At 47.8% G+C, this 17002-nt stretch overlaps 8 protein-coding genes across 8 annotated transcripts; 3 read left to right on the top strand and 5 right to left on the bottom strand.

The window, feature by feature from the left end:
- Positions 1-960: 960 nt before the first annotated feature.
- Positions 961-1984, bottom strand: FPSE_03951 (uncharacterized protein; the record flags this gene model as incomplete). Its single annotated transcript, XM_009257069.1, has 2 exons — positions 961-978; positions 1034-1984. 2 exons carry the CDS (start codon positions 1982-1984, stop codon positions 961-963), a joined length of 969 nt encoding a protein of 322 aa, XP_009255344.1.
- Positions 1985-2725: 741 nt separating this feature from the next.
- On the top strand, positions 2726-3232 carry FPSE_03952 (uncharacterized protein; the record flags this gene model as incomplete). Its single annotated transcript, XM_009257070.1, has 3 exons — positions 2726-2777; positions 2826-2985; positions 3166-3232. 3 exons carry the CDS (start codon positions 2726-2728, stop codon positions 3230-3232), a joined length of 279 nt encoding a protein of 92 aa, XP_009255345.1.
- Positions 3233-4328: 1096 nt separating this feature from the next.
- Positions 4329-5834, bottom strand: FPSE_03953 (uncharacterized protein; the record flags this gene model as incomplete). The annotated part of the gene is made up of 3 exons (XM_009257071.1): positions 4329-4464; positions 4512-4597; positions 4647-5834. 3 exons carry the CDS (start codon positions 5832-5834, stop codon positions 4329-4331), a joined length of 1410 nt encoding a protein of 469 aa, XP_009255346.1.
- Positions 5835-7326: 1492 nt separating this feature from the next.
- FPSE_03954 (uncharacterized protein) lies at positions 7327-9021 on the bottom strand (the record flags this gene model as incomplete). Its single annotated transcript, XM_009257072.1, has 1 exon — positions 7327-9021. The coding sequence occupies one exon, from the start codon at positions 9019-9021 to the stop codon at positions 7327-7329; it is 1695 nt and encodes a 564-aa protein (XP_009255347.1).
- An 839-nt stretch (positions 9022-9860) lies between these two features.
- Positions 9861-10695, top strand: FPSE_03955 (uncharacterized protein; the record flags this gene model as incomplete). The annotated part of the gene is made up of 2 exons (XM_009257073.1): positions 9861-9956; positions 10003-10695. The coding sequence occupies 2 exons, from the start codon at positions 9861-9863 to the stop codon at positions 10693-10695; spliced, it is 789 nt and encodes a 262-aa protein (XP_009255348.1).
- A 172-nt stretch (positions 10696-10867) lies between these two features.
- On the bottom strand, positions 10868-12736 carry FPSE_03956 (uncharacterized protein; the record flags this gene model as incomplete). The annotated part of the gene is made up of 1 exon (XM_009257074.1): positions 10868-12736. One exon carries the CDS (start codon positions 12734-12736, stop codon positions 10868-10870), a length of 1869 nt encoding a protein of 622 aa, XP_009255349.1.
- A 959-nt stretch (positions 12737-13695) lies between these two features.
- Positions 13696-14226, bottom strand: FPSE_03957 (uncharacterized protein; the record flags this gene model as incomplete). The annotated part of the gene is made up of 2 exons (XM_009257075.1): positions 13696-14012; positions 14082-14226. The coding sequence occupies 2 exons, from the start codon at positions 14224-14226 to the stop codon at positions 13696-13698; spliced, it is 462 nt and encodes a 153-aa protein (XP_009255350.1).
- Positions 14227-15245: 1019 nt separating this feature from the next.
- On the top strand, positions 15246-16858 carry FPSE_03958 (uncharacterized protein; the record flags this gene model as incomplete). Its single annotated transcript, XM_009257076.1, has 4 exons — positions 15246-15653; positions 15706-16087; positions 16137-16597; positions 16655-16858. 4 exons carry the CDS (start codon positions 15246-15248, stop codon positions 16856-16858), a joined length of 1455 nt encoding a protein of 484 aa, XP_009255351.1.
- Positions 16859-17002: the final 144 nt, after the last annotated feature.

Here is a 17002-nt window from a genome sequence, read left to right as displayed (position 1 = left end):
ACTATTTCGAGTAACACGTCGTGCCAGCCACAGACTAACACGCATCGTCAGTCGTATGTCAGCCAAGCCTCTTTTGTGTTTCGTTCCTGCCGATACCCGTCTTGTCGATCGCCAATGCCATTTTTTACAGAGTACGGATACTGAGTCTGTAATTAAGGCAGGTGCTACCTCCTTGTTACAGAGTACCTACCTAGGCAGGTTCACTCCGTCACCGTCCCTGGGTGCTGACTCAGATGTTTAATTTAAAAACACTTTACCCCATACCCGTTGGCTCAGCGGGAAGGCCCTTCCCGGAAGGGGCAACTTAAAGCTTAATTGGAGGTTAATTCGCTAAGCGAGGTCAGGAGGCCGCCGGTTTTGAAGTCGATGGCTTCCTCTGCCATGACGATCAGAGGCAAACATCGCAATGTCTAAGCCACAGATGAACACCAACGGACATTTTCGGGTTGTTTGCAAATTGCCGCGTGTTTGTGTGGCACAGTCGGCATTTGTCAGGTCTCACAGGGTTTAGTCCGCCATCCAACTCGTAGAGGGAAGTGAGAGGCAATTGTCTGTAAAGTTGTACAACCACCAAATCACTCGTAGAGTATAGAAAACAAATACGCCTTGCATTGAACGTCGCCATTCTGATATATCTATATATGTTCTTTCCTGAATCGTCATCATGAAATTGTGTCCATCGTTTCATCCAGTTCATCCCTTGACATCTCACAATTTCCCGAGAGTGTTGCGGACAATTGGCGCACAACGGGCTTTTCTCTCCATATGTCGCTTCATGTTTCCCAGTCTTGTAAAACCCTTGCCGCATTTACCACATGGGATGCTGTGTCTGAAATCAGTTAACAAGGTAAAGCACATGGTGTAGGGTAAACTCACAAACGCCTCTTTGCTTCGGCCAAAGTCGCCCAGGCCGATTTACATAACTCGAGAAATGTTTTATTGCTGGGAAGTATCTCCTACTCATGTGAGTAACTTGTTCTGGAGGGATATAATTAGTACATACCTTTCCAATTAGAAGCATGTAGTCTGGGACTTCGTCCACGCTCTGCAGATAGCCGAGATCAACGAATCTTTCCACGATGGAGACGATCCCTTGGGTAACTGGACTGTGGAGAGGACCACGTTCTCGCAAGAGTTGTATGTACAAGTGCTTAAGATCCTGTTCATCTCCAGACTCAGTTGAAATGGGGGCGCCGATAAAGTAGCACATGTCGGCTGTCGCATCGCGTCCACAGAGGATTAGCGGGAGTTCTCCGCATTGTTCCAGAAAGTGGGTTAGGTTGGCGACGATTGGCGATCCCTGTAAGCTCTGCAGATCTGGAGCTTGGGTCTCGCCGGCATTGTGGGTGATGAGAAAAGGAATGAGACTGTTCGTGATTGGATCCGGACTCCAAAGCAAGTTGAGATCCTCACCGGGCAAATTAATTTCGTTCTGGAATACAGGAAAGGGATTCATCAGGGTAGTGAGATAGGGCTCTTGACAGGCGGCCATCATCAGATCATCAAATGCTTGCTGATGCTCGTCGTTACTGATCGTACTTCTCCAAAGATCAAAGTCAGAGAAGGGATCAAAGGCTACTTGAATGCCGGTACTGTATAAATAACATGAAGTGGCATGCGACATGGCACAAAGCGCGACAACACCACCCAAAGTAGTGGGAGGCAGGCCCAACAAAGTGTTGTGGAAGCCACTAATGGCAGCCTCGTAGAAGGATGTGGGATTGTTGAACGACTCGAGGGTCTTGTCAGGACATGCAAGACCGATGGTACGCTTTACCTCCACCAACCGTAGACGGGTTTCTTCCAGTTGACGGTGGACATGTTGGAGAACCGTCCATTGCTTGGTGTTTTGGAAAAGTCTGATGTTTGCATTAAAGTCTTGGCCGGCGATTTTGGGCAATGAGTTGATGAATATGAGACCAGCGAGGAAGCCTCGGGCTCTTGACAGGGAGCACGCGAGGGGAGTAGGGTTGATCAGCGCCATGGTTAGAGACAAAGAAACAAGTAATTAGTTTAGTAGAGATCTGGAGAAGAGAAATGCTGATTCTACATTAAATATTAAATAGTTCACCGAAACGTGGAATGATATCCTTGCCAGCGGATGGTGTGGAGAACCCTGCGTTGGCCCAAGCCCAAATGCGCCTGATCCTGTACCTCGACCATACAACTCATAAATGCAGGACAAGAATAAGGCGACTACAAGCTGTTTGGATACGTTCTGTTATGGCCTTTGACAACTTCACTTAGACGTGGCATTGTGGGCTCAGCTTATAAATGAAAAGAAGGTAACCCTGCTAGTGGGCAGAAAAGTTGACCTCTGAAGTTTTAGTGTACAAAAATAAATAGCCTAATGCACATAGTCTAAGCAGCATAAACTGACCTACTAATTTCGTCTCTTATGCTTCTAGCAGCCATTTTTCTGATACCCTGAGGAGTGCATGCTACGTCGGTTACAATACCAGGGGCCATTCACTTAAATTTGAAGACGTGAGAGGGCAAACACCGACAGTATGCGTGTGATTCCTTGAAGCTCAATAATTGACTCTAAGCGGCGGGAGTAAGTGAGCTGCTTGGAGTTCAGTCTGGAGTTTAGTACGGAGCAATACCTAGACTTGCGATGAAAGATGTGTAATTATATAATAAACCGTGGATTAACTTGAGTAAGAAGATATCGACAGTTCTTAACTATACCTCCACTTGATGCGACTGTGTTGCTGATGCCAATATGCCAACAGAAGAGCAACTTGGACGACAGCGTGTGGCAGACGACAGCCAACGTAAACCACCAGGACCCTGTTACCAGCACCGTCACTAACGGTGAACAGAACCCGTCATGTTGCAGTCGTGGCTCAATGAATCAGGAACCATTGCGTCAGCAACTGATGTGTGGACTTCCGAAAGAGCCCTAAATAGGCCGAGACCTAGCACGAACGATACCACGATACAACACAACAACGACAAGGATGACTATGCAGCAAAGGCGGCGTGAGTTTTACAGATGGTTGGCATACGGGGGGTGATCTGTCATGCATGCAGCCAATGACGATAGTTGATTAGGCCGTGAAAGTCAATCAGGCTCTCGCCAATATTGGGTACAAATTATGCCAGACTATGGTGATTACAGTTGTTCTCTTGTATAAATAGTTCATCGATACCATCCTACAGTCCTCCGTATTTCCGCAATACGCCCTACGGCACTCTATTTACGCGGTTGCCCTTTGAGAAGACATGAATATACAACCCAGATGAATGATACCTATTGATCCAGTTGCGAAGATCCCGAAATTACACTTGTAATTGAATAGTCAGAGGAAGTAGTAGGCGAATGCAAGAGTCTTGTGGTCTACTCTCGTGGTAGTCTCTCTTAGTTGCAAGCAGGACACGTCCGACAGTCCGTTGATGCAAACATGGGACTACTCAGTACCGCACTTTATTAAGCACATAAAAGACGAAAGACAGGACCAGCCTTATTAATTGTGTTTGCGGAAAAATAAAAGCAATATTACTACAACTCTACCAGGCTACTGCGAGCAAGATGCGAACCATGGCATTCACTCATAAGCACGGAAAACCGCTACAAAACGTTAACAGTACTGCAACTCCCCGAGGAAACAAGAGACTCTCAAATTACAAAAAATGTTGCGACAAAATGCAAGCAGGGAAACGCAACCCAACAAGGCAATTTTTACAACTCATCAAACATACTCGTCACAGGAGCCAAGTCACCTCGAGGTCTGGCCATCAAAACGGGCCATTCATTAAGTTTTGGCCAGCGGATCTAGGACTTGAGGTGACGTGGCTGGGGAATGCATGTGTAACCAGTTGTGCAGGGTTTCATGCATATTGAGATGGGGTATTGAGGCTGACGCTGTTTGTTGATGGGTCGTGTGCAAACTCCTGCAACTACGCAATAGCATTCACGGAACAAGACGTGGAGTTTGGTCTCTATTTATGCTGACTGTTGGATCGTTTTAATTGAGAACCATTGGGAAGTTCTATCGCTCTCCTTTCGTTGAGTTGGATATGACCTCACCCACCCGACCCAGATGACCGCTGCCAAGCCGGCCTAGTATCGACTCGCGTACGAACGGCGAACAAATGTCATGAGTTGACTATAAAGAGTCAATGATCCGATTCGAATCCGGCTGCGTGGGCACGAAAACATGTTAATCAGGCTCTCACCAAAATTGGGCTTAAAAATACCAGATCGCTACATAAAGTCCCTCAATATCCATACACTATCCGTACAGTTTACCGGATTTCTGCACCACACCTCACTTCCCAACACTTGTATGGAACTCAGTTAATTGATCAAGATGACAGCGCCTCTACTTTCTTCGAGAATATCCATTCGTACGTTTGCCTTTTTCGCTATTATCGTGCTGTGACCCGACGTGTCTTTTCAGATTGGCGGATCGGTTGGTTTTGTACCCGCAATCCGAATGCCAGCATGACAAGTGTTTGCTATCAGCTTATTAGCAAGTTTGTTTGAGAAGAATATCGATACATACACGGCAAAGTCAACAGTGGAACTTTGATGAAAGTTATGGATCCAATCGCGGAACTCTTGGGATGACGCTTGACCATTGATCAATGACTGGGAGTAGTTAGCCAAGCACGACTTTTGCGATTTTAGTCTTGCGCACAATCCCAGCCAGTTGCATGTAAAATTCGATCTCGTTCGGCTCTTGAAGTAATCCTCGCTCGACAAAGGCTTCAGCAATATTGACTATGCTGCGGGATACCAGGTCGTGTTTCCCCTTTTCTGACGACAGTAGGCGAATGAAAGAGTCTTGTATCTGTCTCTTTTGTGCCCGTCTCTCTTGATCCCAGGCGAGGCACGTCGGAACGTCTTTCAACACCAGTCCCCAACCGCCAAGACTACCCAAGACACATGCATTCTCTTGGATGTACTGAATTACAGCCTTGAAAACAGGGGCCTGTCGAAGCTGACAAGATGTGGTTGAGTATGATGGACCATGTGGTTCGACGTATGGTGATGGTTGAGAAGAGCTCATATCCATACCAGAAGGCGACGGCGACACCAGATCGGCGTTGGAAGTGTTTAAAAGATCGATAAATAAGTCAATATCTTGCTGTGAATAGGCAAGGTTCTGACCATTGGTTGGAGACATATCCATTGGCCGTGAGTTGACATGGGAGATGTTCGTGGCCTCGGACTGGTAAGCAGGCACCGAGTACATGAGGCGTAGATGGTGTTGAGCTTCGGGCCAAAGCCATTGAACAAGCAACTGGAAAGCTCCCCGCTCGTCGTCTTTTTCTAAAGCATGCAGCCATAGATGAACCCCAGCAAGGATATCACCTTGCGGTAGTATGTTTCTAGCATGCAAGAGATGGGAAACAACATAAGAAAAGCAGCAAAAGGCAAAAACTTGACCAAGATCGTTGGGGATAGGACCGCTCAATACGTTTCGGAGAGCAATGGCGCCTGTGTACCGGAGCCCTTTGGCGTCTTGATAGCGGGCCAAAATGTTGTTAACGGCGACGTTTTCGAGATCAGCTGCGACATTGACAAAATGAACCCAAAGGGAGTCCATTCCGTTGCAAACGGCGCGAATAGAAGACCAAGTGATTTCGTAGGCGCAAGAGTTGCTGTTCATGCTGCAATGCTGTGCATCGGCCGTCACGCGTGTGTGGGCTTGATCATCATACAGGGCTTGGAGTTCCCTTGAAAGGTCATTTCGAGAGCCGTGCCCGCCGACGCTCTGGTATGTGGTCTTAGGTTCTGTTGTGTCAATGTAGACAAGGCTAGCAAAGAGGCCATCGGCTATTGCGAAAGTCTTTTCACGGTGCCCCGGTGCTCTGGAACCCATGATGCCAACACCTGTAGCGCCGCTGTCTCGGAGTAGACCACTAAACGAATGGCTTGAAAATAGTGTCACTCTGCCTGATTGTCAGACACAAAATGAATAGGTGATGCCTTACTGACTGCCGAAGAGAAGAAGGCAACTTGGATATGAAGGCACATTGTTATGGTTCGCTGAAGACTGTGGATTTATGTGAGATCTGTTTAAGGCTTCCTAGGGAGCTAGGCTCAATGTCTGGTTGATGCAGTGAGCTCAAGTCTTGGCTCACAGCCGATGCTCTATGAGCTCCCGAGTAAGGGTCTGCGCCTACCTTGCAGGCCGCTGGGATCATGTCAATCCCCTATTGGCGGTTGATACAAACACGAATTGGTGTATTGCTTAGAGAATTAACTATAATGGGGATGATCGCCAAGGTAAGCCTTATCAAGCTTGTAAATTTGTCTTCAAAAGCATTACTGCAGCTGCTCCAGACTGCTCATGAGCAAGGCGGACCAGGCCATTTGCTCATGAGCACAGAACGACGATGCTCACGATCAACTCGCGAGCAACGGATACGTAGCATGAGCAGGCAGCAAGAGCATTTAAACTTGGCTCTGCTTAACAGAAACGAAAAGACAAGAAGCTTAGTATAAGACGTGAAAACTACATCCCCCCAAACAAAACAAGGCCACTCTCAAATTACAGACGATATTAAGACGGACGATGCAAACACAAAACCACAACCAGACCCAAGGCGGATTCAACAATACAGGTCAGTCAGTGCATCCAAGTTGAACTGAACCGATCACTAACAGAAAATATTCAGTCACTTCAATCATGGTTCAATTGTGGTTAGAAGCGCCAAGTTGCCTCGAACCCTGGTCGCCTGAACTGTTGAACATATCCCCGAGGCGTCAAGAGACAGAAACAAGATCGGGTCTTTCAAACTATGACACATTCACCTATGTTACAAAGAAGAAGAGTGGCTTATGTTAATGTCAAACTGGAATAACATGAATGGACTTGGTGGTGGCTGATGCTGGCTTTTGTTTTTGATTCGTTGTCTAGTAGAGGGACAGTGAGACAACCGGTATCCATAGGGCGTGAGAGGGACAGTTGGAGAAGTGGCGCGGCCTGCAGAATGCATAAAGTATTGGCTGTGACGGGCGTTTAATGGATTGGGGTGGAATATTTGAGGTTCAAGTTGTTGTTAATGGGATGTACACGCATGACTGCGAACTATCGCAACTATACCACATGCATATTCACAGAACTCAAAGACGTCATGTCCAGTACCTATCCAGATCCCAAGGGACAGCTGCTGCCTGTTAAAAAGTGTTAGCTGCGCTATGGAGAAGGTGTGTCGCTCTCCTTCGTTGAGTTGAACATGGCCTCACCAGGCCACCCGACCCAGATGGCCGCTGCCAAGCCCGGCCTGGTATCAACTCACGTACAAAACATAATGTATTGTCAAGATCTTTCTCTTATTTATCCTCTCTATAAATTGGATCTAAAGCACCTAATTCACCATCCGTCTTAATGGATGCGCCTCTGTGTTAAACACCCACTCATCCAAACTAACAAGTTCCTCATCCGCAAAAATAAGATAAAAATACTTCAACGTCTCAGCCATCCAAAAACTCTCCATGGAATCTTTATGCTTAATCTCCCCATCCGCGTTGACGTCCATCACCGCCGCAAACGCCTCGTCCGTCTCGGCAGCTGCGCGGACCGCAAGCCACATATCCCACGCAATATCCCGAAACTCTTCCTTTCCGGTGATGCGGTACATATAAAAGATACTCTCGATGGTCTCGGGTCGGAGAAGGTAGGTTGAGTCTCGGGCGCGGAATCCGAGGGGTTCTTTCTGGGAGCTTGGGTTGAACTCGCAGGGTTCGAGAGTTGGACAGCGCTCGACGTGGACGATTTCGGGCATGAGGCCGGTTGGATAGGCAGAGTAGGCTTTTGCGCAGCCTCGAGCTAGTTTTTCGCCGATGACAACGTGGTCATCTCGTCCAAGGGCTCGTCCTCCGAGAGCATACATGCCTCCTGCGAAACAAGTGAGATGTTCGACATCTGTCCTCAATCGGACCTCTTTCGTTCGAGGGGAGGCAGTGGCTTCACCCAACATGAGCACATCCTCCTTCTCCGGCAGCATCGGTCGGAACATTAGATGTTCAATTGCAGCGTCGGCGGCCTTGAGATACATCTTTTCGTACTTTGGTTCAAGGCCCTGCAGAAGAACGTACTCCTTGATGAGGTACTCGTAAAGCGAATCGCCGTTAGCACCCAAGCCAAACGTATTGTCGGTAACCTTGAATCCATCCTGCGCATTAATCTGAATCGGCCAGAGTCCAGGAATAGAAGTTTCGTTTTGTGTCCTCTCGAAGGCCTTGGTGATAAAGTCAATTGCATCGTAATACTTGGGATTACCCGTCTGCTGCGAAAGACGAGTAAACTCCATACTCATACTCCCCAAACTAGCCGTACTCTGTCGCGGCTCAGGACGACCTTTGCCATCTTTGAGGTCGCTAAAGTGTATAGTATGGGGCGGCATGTGTTCTTCGTTGTCGAATGTGGCATACAGCAAATCCCCCACCTCAATTGCCTTGGCCAGCAAGGCGCTCTCACCACTGAGTTCATAAGCCGCAAGTAGACCGCCAAGATGTCTGATGGTTGTTTCAAACACATTGAAACCGTTGCTAGTAGGTAAATCCCAGTCCATGCGGGAAACGTAGTCGACGGCCTTGTAAAACTCTCGCTTCATACCCATGAGCCATAGCGTGTCGAGGTTGTCGCAGATGGTAGCGGCCCACCCGCCAAAAGGATCACTGCCTTGCAAGCTCAACGGTTTGAGTTCGTCATGTCCCCAGGCATGTTTTTCGTAGGATTTCCATGTCTTTTTGAAAGCTTGCAGGATTTCTTTTCGTCGGACATCGGCTGTTGCGAGCTCTCGTTTTCTCAATTCGGGGTTCGAAAAGTCGTGTTGAATTCGGGGGAGATTCGCAGGTGAGCCGCGGGGAGGTTTGACCATGCTACTCAATTCCACTGGATGTTGCAGCTTATGTCGACTCCATTCATAGCTGCTAGGAATAAAATTGATCTTGGGAGTACGGTACGTCGGTATTTGGTGGAAGAAACAATAAAATACCACAGCTGCGATGAAGAGTGAGAGCAACGCCCTTGACGCAGTAAATGGTAAAGCCACGCCCATGATTACGACAAAATACACGAAAAGGAAAGAAAAGGAGAAAATACAATTCAATCCAGGTCCATGGACACTCAATGCTGACATGAAAGGGGACAAGCCAGATCTTATACGATGAAAGCCACCGTAAGCAAGGATCCCAGACAAGGAGTAAAACAGTTATTGACTGTCTCCCCACTCTGACACGCAAGCTTTCTAAGAATAACTAGACGATTGACGTGAGATCCGCAGGCACTATGACATATCGAGTGCAGGGAGATCAATACGCGGTGCACGGTGTTAGTTTAAAACAAAGCGAGTTACGCGAGATATTAATTAGATGAGTACAGACCTCGTTTAATGATATCTGAGATAGACGGCTAGATATACAGAATAAACAGATACGGTGTTTAACAGCAATGGTTGCGATGACTGCGATACTCGTCTAGCTGCAGATCACCAAGAGTCAGCACTTGCATTGGCTTTTCAGGGGTGCATTAGCTGTCGCGTGCCTTGGAAACCAAAAGTCAAACAAGCTGACCGGCTGAAACCCCTGGCAAGCCACTGAATTGAGGGAGCTAAATCAATTGAACCAAATGAAGTGAAACGTTTACTCACGAATGCGACAAGCTTCATCTAATTACAGTCAAGCCAAATTAACCATATATTTTTAGCTTATCCGTGTTTAATCGGCGGAAGTGAATCTAGCTTCCGGTGATCATGTCTAACTCGACATCAAATGTGGCTGTGCTCATGCTTATCTTATCTTACGCCACACCGCCAAAAATATGAAAATAATTCTGCCGTTTCTTCCTCTAGACAATCCATCTTCACGGCGTTGACATATCACATCACCACAAAGCAAAATGTCGTCTATGCGAAATGCCGTCGCCAGGCGACCTCATCGCGAGCGAGCTCAACCCTTAGAGCGTCGTCGCCTAGGTCTTCTCGAGAAACACAAGGTTTGTTTCGCTATCCCACCATTTAACCACCTTCTCACCAGTCTAGGACTACTCCCTCCGAGCCAAAGACTTCAACAAGAAAAAGGCCACCCTCAAGAACCTTCGCGACAAGGCCGCCGAGCGAAACGAGGATGAGTTCTACTTTGGAATGATGTCCCGCAACGGACCGGGCTCCAAACTCAAGGATGGAAAGAAATGGTCCGGAACGGTGCAGGGCGATCGAGGAAACAAGATCATGGATGTTGATACCGTGCGACTCCTCAAGACGCAGGATTTGGGCTACGTTCGAACAATGCGACAGGTTGTTGCGAAAGAGGTGGCCAAGCTGGAGGAGCAGGTAGTCCTCACCCGAGGATTCGACAAGCTCGACGAGGAGGAGGACCAAGACGAAGACAGCGATTCGGAATTCGACTTTGCTACCGCTCCCAAGGCGCCTAGAAAGATTGTCTTTATGGATGACGAAGAGCAGCGCGAGGAAACATTGCAAGAACACCTGGATATGGAGGACAATGACGAAGACGACAAGAAGGAGATGAAAGAAGGAGACGCAGAATTTGAACGCGCCAAGGCCCTCCGTCGTCTCCGCCGCCAACTCGAAAATGCCCGCAAAAAGCTAAAAATCCTCACAGACGCCGAGGGCGAACTCGAGATCCAGCGCGCAAAAATGGCCAAGACGGCGACATCTGGCGGAAGCACACGCAAAGGAAAGAAGATTATGGTGCGGACAAGAAAGCGATAGAGATGAAAATTACTTGCTGGTCATTTCCTTCGTGTTTTATTCGTTACGTTTGCACTTGGCAAAAGCTAATAGATACCCCCTTCGAAAAAGAACGCCGTGGGTGTATGATATATGATACAAAAAATATGAAAATACGTGAAAATTCCTTGCCAACAAATATCTCGTCATGTCATTAATACTTTGATCCGATGCATTTATAACACCCCTTGAACGCGAACCCGACACACCGGAAACTTATCATCAGCAGCCAGATGAAGCACGCAAACAGGCCCTTGACGATCTTGACAATCACCCTGATCAAAAAAGGCAGTTTGTCCTCTTTGTCTTTTGACTTGTCCTTGCCGAGACTCTCATCTTGGCTTTCGACGTCAATCTCAAACGCCTCCATATTGCGCTTCTTGCTTTTCTTTTCTTCCCGCTTGCCATTCTTGCTCAGACGCTTTTCCTGCTTGGCTGTCAGGATCAGAGGCGGCGGGGGCTCAAAGGCTTCTGTGATGGGGTTGTTCTTCTCGTCGCCCTGCGCTACGAGGAGGAGTGCTGTGACGGCTACATCGACGATAAAGTACGACTCTATCTTCGAGGCGATGCCTGTGTCGATCTCTAGCCAGCCGCTGCCGGTGCCATCCCGGGTAAGCTTGGCGAGGTGTTGGGGTGATTCGTTGTGTTCGAGGGTGTATTCTACGCGGGACCATGAGGGGGAGCGCTCGATGGTGACGCAGAAGGGGGTTGCGAGGGCGGGATGGACGAGGAAGTGATGGGAACTATCCTCATCCCATACAAGACGTGCGCATTCTCTTTCTGCCAGCATGACAGACGCGGGGTCTTGTGATCTCTCGATGGCCATCTTTGTAGCCGGCGAGGGCATGAGAAGTGCAACGAGGCCATCGTTGGGGGGATGTCTCCGCGTCTCTTCCTCCAGAGTCGTAGTAAGAGCTTCTTGCCAATGCTTCGTGTCGGTGACTTTACTACCTGAGTTGTGTCCGACAGCACCGCTGATAATACTGCTCGCTGAAGAACTTGCTTCAGGCTTGGGTGCTTTGTAAGGCTTGTTGGGATCATGTCTTGTAAGAGTTACATATGCCGACGCCGAAGTTGGATCCAAGCGGAGGTTGTAAAAGGGCTGCGTCGCAGACGAAAGACTGTAGACGGGCGCATCTTTTTCTTGTGTCAACTTCATGCAGTACACTCGTCCCTCGGATGCTGAAGCCTGCCATCCATTTGCGACTTTCCAGTAATTCTTGAGAAGTTCATTCGAACTAACCGTCGGGATCAGCGGGGGCTCCTGTTGCTGGACGGCACGATGGGGCCACGACGACTGCGCGGATTGAATGCTCATGGGACTAATAACGGGACTTCGAACCGGCGGGTTTCTTGGTGCGGCTCCGGCAGGTGTTTCATGGTACGTCTGCCGACTAATAACTGCTCGTGGGATCTCAGCTGGTCGAGTCTCGGTGGGAACATAGTGTTGCTGGTTCAGTGGCAGCTCTGGGTTATACGCTGGAAAGATTGATCGGAGGGGTTGCGCAGTGGCTTCACCACCGAGAGGAGGTTTCGCAATGGAACTTCGAGATCGATCACTGCTGTTGCGGACGAGCGCAGGGCCTTGGATGTTGCCGGTATCGGCACGACCTGGGATCTGGACAGTTGGTCTTGGTCTTTGGACTTTGACGGGTTTGGGTTCCTGCTGTTGTCGAATAGGGTCGAACTCGATTGGGGTATGTGATCTGTTTTGGGGTGTACCCTGTGGCGTTTGGGATCTGTTCTGTGGTGTCTGTGCCCTATTTTGCGGTGCTTGTCCCTGGGGTGTCTGAGCTCTCTGGGGTGTTTGGGCTCTATTCTGTGGCGTCTGTCGCCCATTTCTCGGCGGCGAAACAGGCTCAGATGGTTCGGAAGCCATCGCTTGTGGTGTAGCCGACCGTAAATCTCGCTCACGGGATTCAGAGCGACGAGGTTTCGGGGTCTGATTGCGTGAAGTAGGCGGTGGTTTGGAAGCGTTTGGGCTCGGAAATAGCGAGAACCCTCCTGGGGTTGGAGTAGACATTCTGTATCAAGCAATATCTCGATTAAAGATGCGATACTTTAAGAGATGCAAATCCAGGGTATCAACGATGGTTTAGTTGTTGACGCAGCTGCTACCGCTTCATGATCAACTAACAAAATGACGTTTCAAAAAAAACAGACGTAACCAACAATAATAAAAAACCAAGAAACAAAATACCGAAAAGAATCTCATCAATATTATATTCTTTCTCTCTATTCTCCTCGTTAAGCGCTCCGACTAACACTGGACAAGGGGGTCACGAAAATAGCATCCCTGTCAGCCAATCGGGGGGACAATCACACTGCAGGAGGCATGCTAAGCGCCCTGGAGACGCGCTGGAGTGAGGGGAAGACGGGGTGTGATTGGCTGCGGGCATAAATGACTTGGGTTGGCCGGGGATGGTTTTTACTGGTCTTGAGGGGTGATTTGATGTGATGGATGCGTGAGACGGTTGAAGGAGCTGAGTTACATGGCTGAGAATTAATATGGCTGAGAATTACAGATATGGCTAGAGATGAGAGACGAGTCTACGGAATGGGGATATTCTCTTCGTCTGAATTAAAAGAAAAAAGAAAGAATAAAGGAGTTAATTGACATACTTTTCCTTCTGTGACGACTCGACTGAAACTTCAACGTTGACCGCTTGATGCATGCAACCCCATCGTCGCATACATGAACCATTATATCAACCACTAAGACTAAAATCTGGACTAAATACTACAGACTATCAAGAGGCTGGGCGGCAACTAGCTCGTCACAATTTGTTTCTTGCCCTCTTGAGAAGTATCCAGGGTGATCTTCTCGGTTGAGGCCGCAGGTTGTTTCAATATTGGGTGACAATACTACTGGCTGCATGGATACAACCTCATGTCTCTGAATGTCATCGCTGCAGTTGACATCAACTGGCTATTGTACAATTCTTCATTTACCTTTATTCTTACAATCCCCCACATGTATCATCAATCCCTCGGTCGATCCCTCGCTGCAAGTCCATGTATCCTCTCCCCCCTCTTCTCCATCTCCTTCTGTCTCGATAACCTCACGTGCTCCGGCAACCCCCACCACTCGCGCATAAAGTCTTCTTGAGCTTGGGCGACTCTCGCTTTTTTCTCCCTCTCCTTCTGTCGCTCTATCCGTAGGGCAAACCACTCCTCTCGTGCTTCGTCGTGCGCTACTTGTGTGGCGTGGACCTTCATGCAATTGTTCATGACGCGGTGTTCGGCTCGGCAGGCGAATGATACTGTAAAGGTCCGACCTAGGGCGCATGCAGCGAAGGCTAAAAATTGTTAATAATTGCAAGAGTATGTATGGTGACTGCAAGTAATGTGGTGAATGTGCTACACACCCTTAATCTCGTCGGCGCATTCTTTTCGCACTTTTTGGTAAAAGATATCTCGGACTTGTGCTTCTTGCGACGCAGATAGAGGTAGAGGGTTTCGAGATGGTACGCCGAGCTTCTCTTGAGGCATTGGGGGGTTTTGCGTGGCCATTGCGGCCTCGGGTGAGGGGGAAAGGGAGGGAGGCGGTTGAAAGATAATATCCGTATTGTTTGGTGTTGATCGTCGTAATGGTCGTGGTATATTCGTTAGACAGAAGCGATTGAAGCTATATTGGACGAGAAGCTAAGCTTGCGGACTTGAGATGGTGAAGTGAGCCCATGATTGAATGGATTTTGACGACATTGACCGCCTTCCCTTTTGGGGTCTGAGTTGAAGTACAACATCACGACCACCAACATCATCTTCTGGGTTGTTTGTTTATTTTTCATGGTTTTGTTGTGTTCCAGGCATCTCTAGCCATCTTTAGGCATCTCTAGGCAGAAGTGATTATTTTGTGGTGCTGTGAGTATGGCTTGTCTACAATAACGCCCCCGTGATTAGGATTTGGTCGCAGAAGCATTAGAGATGGACTCAGTATCCGTTTATGCAACTTACCTAGATTAGACTTTTGAAGAATTCTACTAGGCAGTAGAAAATTCAACCTCCTAAGTCTTAGGGTATAAAAATAAATAGCCTAAGGACTATAGTCTAAGTAGCATAAGATCACCTACTGATTTCGTCCCTTATGCTCTTAGCGGCTAGTTGTTCTAATACCCTAAGGGCATTCTGTATCGTCGTTTGTAGGCTAATTTACATGCTACATATCACTACAGAACCCTAGAACAAGTTTCTATCGTAAAGTTCAGTTGCTGTAAATACAGCTAGGCAGCTGCTCCAACCATTGCGCATTGAAAAAGTCGGTCGTTTAACTTTTAGGGATGTGGCGTATTAAGCTTAATTTGTAGTTAGGTATATATTGATGTAAGTGAGTATCCAAAGTATGTTAAGAAACTCAAGACTTGGCAAAAAACTTAAACAAAGTCAGAAAGAATACAAAAGAGGCCATCCCGTCCCATCTTGACTGAAGAATTTCTCTCCTAAATATCCAAACTGCCTTGCAACAACACAGTCTAACATTCAGACTCACAGCAAGCATCACAACAAGTGTCACAACAAGACTATCATTCATCATGGGACCCCCCTTATTTGACGCCTCTCTCGTACGCGAAAGATCTTCAGTCGAAGATCGACAGGAAGAAGCCCCTTGTCCTTTCAAAGACCTTCTGGACAACGTATCCTCTGTACTGGCAAAAGACAAGGACATCTTTGCCATAGGAGGTCATGTTCAAGACGAAGCCTCTGGTAACTCCAATGTTACTATTCGATGGGAAGGACATCCCACTCTGAGACTGCCCCTGACCGATGACACCGCCCAGCTGAATGCCCCCATCACGATGGATATAGACAACTTTTGTACTAACTTTGACCTTGGTGCACATGGTATCCTCGGCACGATAAATCAGAGTTTGGCTCGGAGTTTGGCTCAGAGGTCTTCATTGGGATGGCAGGCATTCAGGGCTGAGCTGTGCAAGCTGAATGTGAGTTAATAATTCCCGACAGCTATTTTTACGTTTGCTCATACATTTGCAGGTACACTCTGCTTCTTCAGACTTATCTCAGACCCTTGTCAACACTCCAGCATCGATTGGTCAGATAGCCACACTTGTTGTCTGTCTACCAGTCGCACACAAAGGAGGAAAGCTCACGGTTCGAGAGAAGGATCAACAAGTCGAATTTGACTGGGCATCTGGACCTTCACACATGATCCAATGGGCCGCCTTTTTCGATATCTGTGAACTTGAAACCCTGCCGATTACTGAAGGTCACAGGTTGACATTGACGTACAATCTCTTCTGGGCCGACTATGTCCCTGGTTTGATGGCGGATCAACTGAACCTTGTTGACCAGCAATCCCTTTACTTCTACAAGTCCCTGGAGAAACTTATCGATGCGATGAAGTCTACTGAAAAGGGTAATTATTCTCTATCGTGTATGGGTTCAGAACTAACACGTTGTGCTAGAACATCTCGTCGGTTTCACGTGCCGTCACGCATACCCTCATACTTCCAGGTCATCCCACGAGAACCTCCACAAGATGCTCAAAGGCATGGACATGGTGGTCTACCAAGCGCTTAAGCAAATTCTCGGCCATGTCACTGTTGGCACAGTCGTCGATGATTCGGAATTCGTGAAAAAACAATTCGAAACAGAAGAGGAAGAACGGGAGAGCGGGAGAGCGTACTATGAACTCGACAACAGCTACCTGGTAGACACAGTTTGCATAACTGAAACACCAGTATCGGTAATGGCGGGCCAGCCGCGGCACAAAGAATGGGACGACTACGACCCTACTGCTGCGAACCCAACCAATATTGCGCATCGCCATCGTCGTGAAAGCGAGTATCGCCGTGAGAAGGTCAACTGGCTTAATCACGCTCCCGACGAGCAGACCCCCAAAGAGGTTTCTGACATTTATTGCGAGGTAAGTTTTATTTGGGTGACTTGTACTGATGCATAGCTAACCTTTATCTTTACATAGCCATGGCAGAGATACGTTGATATAACAGAGTATGAATCGTCTGCCGTCATTTTTGCGTGGGTAAACAAGGTCGTGAGTACAGAGGTCGTTAGTACTGAAGACGATTATGAGGAGGAGGAGAGTGGAAACATTGAAGACGATGAGGTGGAGAGTGAAAGTGGAAACACTGAAGATTACGATGGGTGGAATGAGATTTTTGACTAGGAGTACGCGATAATTATCATTGCAATGTCAAAACGCATAAAGACAGCTTATTGTATTCCTAAATTGCATGTATCATTGGTATCAAAAGTTAAACGAAAGACTAAAACTCCACCACGCTTCACCCCATCTCATCAATCCATTATT

Source organism: Fusarium pseudograminearum, chromosome 3 (assembly GCF_000303195.2).
Source record: "Fusarium pseudograminearum CS3096 chromosome 3, whole genome shotgun sequence".
NCBI classification, from domain to species: Eukaryota; Fungi; Ascomycota; class Sordariomycetes; order Hypocreales; family Nectriaceae; genus Fusarium; species Fusarium pseudograminearum.
Note: the sequence above shows the minus strand (reverse complement) of the source record. Positions and strands in the feature narration are given on the sequence as shown.